The sequence below is a fragment of the Pinus tabuliformis genome, chromosome 5_2 (genome assembly GCF_031772625.1).
Source record: "Pinus tabuliformis cultivar Carrire ecotype Pingquan chromosome 5_2, CPIR1, whole genome shotgun sequence".
Classification (NCBI taxonomy): Eukaryota; Viridiplantae; Streptophyta; class Pinopsida; order Pinales; family Pinaceae; genus Pinus; species Pinus tabuliformis.
This window is the reverse complement of record NC_142306.1, coordinates 1,058,195,836-1,058,203,903: the sequence shown is the minus strand read 5'-3', so window position 1 is coordinate 1,058,203,903 and position 8,068 is coordinate 1,058,195,836. Positions and strand designations below refer to the sequence as shown.

The following is an 8,068-nucleotide window of genomic DNA, read 5'->3' as shown; positions in this document are numbered from 1 at the left end:
AAAGGATGCAATTTTCAAGTCTCAATGGTCTTCTTAGCAAGCATGGTGCGAGAAATTATCACAGTGACATAGGCTAGGACAACCCCATATGTTGGTGGACTATGCATGGGGATGATGATCCAAAGATCCAACATCTTGCTATTTTCTTATTGTCTTAGATTGCTAGTCACTCCATAGCAAAGAGGAATTGGTCCACATATAGCTTCATCCTCTCTATCAAGAGGAATAGACTTGCCTCTTGGAGAGCAAAGAAGCTAGTGCAATGCATGATGGCTTACGTCTTGCACATAAGAAGACACTAGATTATTGAAGGTGACTAGCAACATGATGGGATGTGGAACCAGAGAATGGTGCATAGACATATGAGGAGGATGGATCGGATTAGCTACAATTACAAAATGGTTTGGCTGGTGTGCCATTAGTTACTCATGAGGGTGACTCAAACTCAAATATGACACTCTCATTGATGGTCCTGATGGCTCCATGTAGTGGATGATTGTAGAGGACCAATCAATGGGATTGACTCTTTGATAATTTTATTTTTAGTGTTCATTGTCCATTGTTAATTTTCAATTTTAACTTTTGAGTCTTGACTCTAGATATTGATGACCTCATACTAAGTCTTTGACTCGTTACTTTTTACTAGTTTTGACTTTGAGTAACTTCAACTCACTATTTTATAATTTTAGACTCCGATATCTACTATTTTGCTTAATTTCTATTAATTAGATTCTAGAATGACAAACGATGGATCTAAATCAATGTATACAATATTTCATTTCTGAATTTGTGTTTGTATCATTTATACATTTGGATTTAGTATTTTATTGTTTAGTATTTAGTATTTAGATTGCATAATGACAAATTTGTGTGGGTTGAATTGCTATTGTTGGGGTTTTATCTTATATTTATTTTTATAATTTTAGAGACCAAGAATCCTATGCTAGGGAACCAACATCCCCTTGTCCCCCATGAATTTCCCTAAAATTTGGGGGTGCTCCCAAATGTCCCCCATGTGCATTTCCCTGCTCGTGTGCTCCCTTCTCTCGCAAACTTGGTAGAACTTTGTTTTTTTTTTCTGATTTCTATGGATCTGTTTTTGTGACAGCAAGTTCTTCTACCTCCATGGTCACTATTGGAGGCTTTTGAGACTTAGGACCATGCATCCTCATCAAACTTGACATCTCTGCTCAAAAGTACCTTCCATTGAGACAGAATGTGGACTTTGTAAGCTTTTGATATCTCATTGTAATCCATAAAGATTCCCTTCAAGAACATGAATATAGACAAGGCAACCAAAAATACAAAGATGTGATACATGAGGCTTCTCACCTATGAATGCCTCCTCTAGTGTATTTCCCTTCAAAAATACTTGAGGGGTCAAGTTCGAATATAGATAGCTATATGACATACTTATTGCTAGATACATGTGGCAAATCCAGATCATGAATTATGGATTTAGTTATTTCTATGATAGATTTGTTTTTCCTATCTATAACCCCATTCCTCTCTATAACTCCATTTTGTTGAGGGTTGTAGGGAACTAGGAGTTCCTTCTTGATTCTTGCTTCATTACAAAAAGTATCAAAGTCCTTGGAGGTATACTCCTCTCCATTTTCAAATCTTAACACCTTAATCTTTTTACCTCTTTGATTTCTGCAAGAGACCTAAACTCTTGAAACTCCCTGAAGACCTCATCCTTGGTCTTCATGAAGCAAATCTAAGACTTCTTAGAAGAATCATCAATAAAAAATACATAGTGAATATTACTTAATAAAGAAGTTGGAAACATGGGTATATATACATCTAAGTAGATTAGGTCAAAAATCTCTCTTGACCTATGCTCATTTCTAGGAAAAGCAACTTTCACATGCTTACCAAGTGCATAGCCCTTGCACATTCCTTTCTTCTCAACCTTGAAGTTTGGCAATTCCCACACCCCGTTCTTCAAGATTGACAGTTCTCCATAGTTTAGGTGACCTAGTCTCTTGTGCCAAAGCTCACACAAGTTGTCATTGTCATGAACTAGAGCTCTCACAGGACCCCCCCTATAATTTGTATAGACCAGTGTTGAAAATATCGCCGATATTTCGGCGAAAATCGTAAATATCGCGAGATTTTTACCAAAACGAAATTTCGGCTGTAATTTCTCGCGATTTTTTCTAGTTTTGAATTTCTCGCGATATATCCGAAATCTCGGCGATTTTTTTACAAATATCGCGCGACGACCCTAAAAATCGCCGGCAGCATTTATAAATTGGGGTTTGGCCTCGTAAATGAACCATTTCTGTTTCGAGTTTTCGTTAGAGCTGGAGCCTGGAGACGCTGCGGAGGGTTTTGGCTGCGGAGGGTTTTGGCTGCGGAGGGTTCCAGTTTATGTGTTTAAACTTTACAACTTTCCAAATTCCAGGTATGCGTGCAGCGTAATACGTATTCCCCATTGCCCAACCGTTAAAACTTAATACTTTGGCTGCGGAGGGTTTAATATTTGACCATAATTTCAACACTGTGTTCCATACCACGTATGATCTCATCATTGTGTATGACTGCGTGGTATATTATTATTATATGAATGCCCAGCGTATAACTATATACACAATGCCCAACATATATACATAATGCATTGTAAATTTGTATGGATTGCGTGGTAGTGTTGTGCGTTATATGGACTGTGTATAGCATGGTTCCATATTCATATGTTTGTGTATAAATGAATGTGAACAGCTTATAGATATATAGCATGAATAGCTTTTGATATATGAAGTTCATTGCTTGTGTTGATAAACAAATTATAAGAAATGCCACAGTATAATGCAGAGTGAAGTGACACCAGTTTTTTACCGTAATATGCATCATTTTTAAGGCAAAAATTATCACAGTTTATGCACAGTCTTTTGAAAAAGCTGAGTGACATTGCATTATTGGCCTCTAGACATGAGCAAAATGCAGTTTAGCTTTAGGAAAATGCAGTGAAACTACTTTCTATTTGCTATGAGGTCCATAAAGGGTCTTTGAGACATGAACTTTTCTCCCTCATATTTATTGTTAGCGATGATTACATTAAAAGACATTCCCAAATTGTTACAGCTGTATTGAAGACCACTCCAAAACACTTCGGAATATACCTGCAAGGCTGCATGCATTCTGTAAATAATATCACTGTAATGAAGTATCGAAAAGGCACAAATCTCTGAAATTGACGCAGCCCAAGTCACTCAGTGAGTCAGTCTATTCTCAAGCAGCCACAGACCACCGTCATGACTTAAAGAGTGGAAGCCTATCTATGTCATCATCAAGCCCGAATCCTTCCTTGAACCAATTATAGTGCAAATTCAAGATGTAATTCAAATCAGATTCCTCCAAGCAACAGAGTTTCACATAGAGACTGTAGCCTAGTGGTGGTCACTGTAGCAGCCTATCAGTAAATTTATATGCAGCTCTTCGTTTATTGTTCATGAGTACAGAGAGATCAAATTTCTATTGTTGTTCAAAATTCAAATGATCCTGACTGTATTAACTTCTGGCAACTGATAATGTATTTGCAGCAATGCATTCATGGTTTGCTTTGAAGTTTGCATCATCTTCCACCTTCCGTTATAGAGGTAAAAGGAGTACATCAATTTGACTGGTTGACAAATTACAATACAGCAGCCAGCTAACCAGACCTCCAGTGACAGCATGACCTCCTGGGGTCATAACTTATAACTTTATAAGTACTAGAGGAAGCCAATGTTATCCAGTGAGCTTTGGGTAGAGCCCATACGTGTGTGTTTGTGTTTGTATGTGCTGGCACAGATTGTCTTAACCCTGGATTTATGGAGGAGGGATTTGAACCTAGAGCTTTTTGATTGCTGTCAGAGCTTTTCTTCAGAATTTTATAAATTTATATATTAAAAAAACAAGGGTTATATATTACTTAATAAGTTATTAAGTTACTAATTCCAAATTTGTTTTGGTGCTGTAGGTTTCCTTTTGAGTTAGCGGCTAACAGCAATACAAAAATACAAATATGCCAAAAAACTTGGACCCATTTTGGGAGTATGGGATCCCTGATGGTGGGACAAATCGTGCATATCTTTCATGCAAATTGTGTGGGGACAAGATGACAGGTGGGGTTACACGACTGAAATACCATCTTGCTAGACTCCCTGGACATGATGTTGGCATTTGTAGAGTTTCTAGTCCGGAGCTTATACGAAAAGCTCTTGAGGCAATTGAAGAAAAGGACAGAAAGAAGGAAGAGGCGGAAAGAAACAAAGCTGAACGTGCAGGTAGATCCTTTGGGATATCTTCTCATGATTTTGATGTTCAGGGTAGTGGCCCTACTGGCGCTAGTGGGAGGGGCTCCACAACTGGCACACCATCACATGCTAGTGTGAATGCGAGGTCATCATTTTTTGTTCCACGAACAGGAGCTGGAGCACAACCTGGCATAAAATCGCTTGTCAAAAAAAAGGAGAAGGAAGAAGCAGATAGAGTCATGGGGAGGTGTATTTATTGGAGCGACTTACCTCTCAGCATCACAAAAACCAATCCATTTTGGCAACCAATGTGTGATGCTATTGCTGTTGTGGGCCCAGGGTACAAAAGTGCCACATATGAGGAGTTGCGGGGGCCAATTCTTCAAGCAGAAAAAGAGGACATCAACTCTAGATTGGCGGAGTTGAAACAGACATGGGAAGTCACTGGATGCACAGTGATGTCTGATGGTTGGACAGATAGGAAGGGTAGGACCCTTCTAAATTTCTTGGTACATTGTCCTAAAGGTACCATGTTTATTAAATCGTTGGATGCATCAGAACATATCAAAGATGCAGCAACGATATGTGAGTTGTTAGATGGGTTCATTCAGGAGATTGGTGTGCAGAATGTGGTGCAAGTCGTAACAGACAATGCAGCTAATTATGTGTCTGCCGGCAGAATGCTTATGGAGAGGCATCCCACATTGTTCTGGACTCCATGTGCAGCGCATTGTCTTGATTTGTTGCTTGAGGATATGGGGAAACTCTCCTTCATCAAGGAGGCAGTTCATATGGCTAGGAGCATCCCCAAGTTTATTTATAACCATGCTATTGTTCTTAGCCTTATGAGGAGGTTCACAGGAAACAAGGAGTTGCGGCGTCCTGCCATCACACGTTTTGCCACAACCTTTATTACTCTTCAGTCTTTGCTTCGATGTCAGTACGAGTTGAAGCAAATGTTTGTGTCTAATGATTGGCGTGGTTGTAGATACAGCAGGAGACCTGATGGGAAAGCCATTGAAAAAATGTTGTACTCTGAGACATTTTGGCGTGGAGTAGAAGAAGCATGTGCAGTTAGCGAACCTATAGTAAAGGTTCTTAGATTGGTGGATGGAGAGAAGCCTGCAATGCCTTATTTGTATGAGGCCATGGATAGGGCCAAGGAGGCCATTCGTTCCTATTATGCAGACAAGGGTTCTGCTGGCCTTAATAGGCAGATGATGTTATGGGATGTGATCGATAGTCGGTGGACAGGGATGCTTCATCGACCCATTCATGTAGCAGCACTCTTCCTCAACCCTGCATTTGCATACAAATGCAATTTTCGTTTTGATGGCGAGGTGATTGAAGGGCTCCATTCCTGTATTGAGAGGATGGTACCTGATTCTGAGGTTCGTCTCAAAATCAGCCGCGAGATACATAATTATCAGGATTGTGTTGGCCTATTTGGCTTTGATGAGGCCATTAAGGAAAGGGCCCTCTTCATGCCACGTAAGTGACAAGTCATCACTCATTAGAAATTATAAATTTGAATTTAATTATGTTTTAACTTTTAAGTTTTTGAATTTTTTATTTCATTATTTTGTTGTAGATCTTTGGTGGCGAAGCTATGGTGCAAGGGTACCAAATTTGCAAAATTTGGCTATGCGAATCTTGAGTCAAACATGTAGCTCTTCAGGGTGTGAGCGCAATTGGAGTGTATTTGAGAAAATACACGCCAAAAAGCGCAACAGGTATAACTTTAAACTCAAGCCTTCAGTTGAGCAATTACACTTATTGTAATTTTTAATTTTTAATTTATGACCTTCAAGTGTCAAGACTCAAGAGTCAAGAGTCAAGACTCATTACTTTTTTTGACACTCTTACAGGTTGGAGTTCGCACGCCTCAACGATTTGGTGTATGTGCATTACAACATCCGACTTCGAGTGAGGCAAATAGAATCACCAGTGGATCCAGATGCCATTTCCTTAGACAATATTGATGTATTGTCTCCGTGGAGGGTGGAGTCTCAGGAGCCCATATTGGAGGAGTCACCTTCATGGTTGGAGGAGCCAGTGGCAGATGATCCATTAGAGCAGGGGCAGCAAGAGGAGGACTCGGAGTCAGAGGAGCAGCAGCACTTAGAGGAGGAGCAGGAGGAGCTGGAGGAGGACACTGCGGGAGCATCAGCATCAACACCATCTGCTATAGATATAGGAGAGCATAGCTCCATGCCTATCACTCATTATTTGACATTAGGTGCAGAGGCAGTGTCAGGGCCTTCTACTACTAGGGGCAGGCCTGACAAACAGCCCATCATGTTTTCCCGTAAAAGGGGGAGAGGGCAGTAGATAGATAGCTGCTAGTTTTATTTGTTATGCTACATGTAACTCATGATGATGAGATACTTTTATTATTATATGTGATGTTATTTTGTATTGGTTCTCCACATTTGAGTCCTTGAATGGACAATTATCAGGGATTAGCACGATTTGGTATCGCCTTTGATATATCATTTCTATTTGACATCATATATATCAGTGTTTTCTTCATATTTATGTGCCAATGTGTTTATTTCATGTTGTTATTGCTTTATATGTTTAAAAATCTGAAAAAAATGAATATAGTATGCATTTTTTATGCTTGCTTTTGTTGTTTAAATTCTGAACATGAAGATGTTGCTTTAAAAATTAAAATAGTTTCTTGAGTGTTTGCTGCGCACTGTATAGTTATACTCATTTAATGCCAATTTTTTGTTTTTTTTGTGCCCTAGGTTTGAATTAGTTCACTACAAGTACAAATGTCAAATATGCCAAAAGCTTTGGACCCATTTTGGGAGTATGGGGAGGCTGTTGGTGGGGCAAATCAGGCACTTATATCATGCAACTTGTGTGGGACCAAGATGTCAGGAGGGATTACACGATTGAAATACCATCTGGCTAAACTCTCTGCATATGATGCAGATGTCATGCCTTGTATGGTTTCTAGTGCAGAGGTTATACAAAAAGCTCGTGAAGCAATTGCTGAACAAGACAGAAAGAAAGCTGCTAGGGAGAGGCCAATGGTCTCAGATAGATAGCTGCTAGTTTTATTTGTTTTGCAACTTTTGCTACATATAAGTTTATAACTCATGATGATGAAATACTTTTAAAGTTTTATATATGTGATGTTGTTTTGTTTGAGTCCTTGATTGGACAATTATCACTATCAGGGATCAGCAGGATGTGTGATGTTATTTTAATTTTTGTTTGAGTCCTTGATTGGACAATTATCAATTTATCACTATCAGGGATCAGCAGGATTTGGTATCGCCTTTGAAGTTTGATGTATCATTTCTATTTGATATCATATATATCAGTGTTTTCTTCATATTTATGTGCCAATGTGTTTAGTTCATGTTGTTATTGCTTTATATGTTTAGAAATTTGAAAAAAAATGAATATATTATGCATTTTTTATGCTTGCCGATATTTGCCGATATTTTGCCGATATTTTCGCCGATATTTCCGATAAGATATTTTCCAGACCCTCGCCGATATTTTCCCGATACCGATATTATCAACACTGGTATAGACCACCCTCAAGAAAACTCTTAAAAACACTCAACTAGGATCCAAGTATCTCTTCAAATGAGGACTTGCTTGTCCTCAAACTTAATGAGCTTTGTCATCACTAAAACTGAAACAAGATTTTTAGTTAATCTAGGTACATACAAAACACTAGTAAGCTCAAGGATATCACTAGATGACATCTGAAATGAGATGGATCCCACTCTAGCAACTAGAGACATGGCATTATCACCAAGTTCCACTTAATGCTTGCTTCTTGCTTTGAAAGTTTGTTGAAG

General features: G+C 38.9%; 1 protein-coding gene across 1 annotated transcript; it reads left to right on the top strand.

The window, feature by feature from the left end:
- Nucleotides 1–5,611: 5,611 nt before the first annotated feature.
- Nucleotides 5,612–7,352, top strand: LOC149162872 (uncharacterized). Its single transcript, XM_089435824.1, has 3 exons — nucleotides 5,612–5,732; nucleotides 5,833–5,974; nucleotides 6,110–7,352. Exons 1-3 carry the CDS (start codon nucleotides 5,615–5,617, stop codon nucleotides 6,570–6,572), a joined length of 723 nt encoding a protein of 240 aa, XP_089291950.1. The 5' UTR covers nucleotides 5,612–5,614; the 3' UTR covers nucleotides 6,573–7,352.
- The last annotated feature ends 716 nt before the right edge of the window (nucleotides 7,353–8,068 follow it).

Excerpts from the sequence above, each read along its gene's own strand:
- LOC149162872 (XM_089435824.1), top strand. The coding sequence starts at position 5,615 with ATGGTACCTGATTCTGAGGTTCGTCTCAAAATCAGCCGCGAGATACAT. Across the intron at positions 5,733-5,832 it reads AAGGGCCCTCTTCATGCCAC|ATCTTTGGTGGCGAAGCTAT; the intron begins GTAAGTGACAAG and ends ATTTTGTTGTAG. Across the intron at positions 5,975-6,109 it reads CACGCCAAAAAGCGCAACAG|GTTGGAGTTCGCACGCCTCA; the intron begins GTATAACTTTAA and ends ACACTCTTACAG.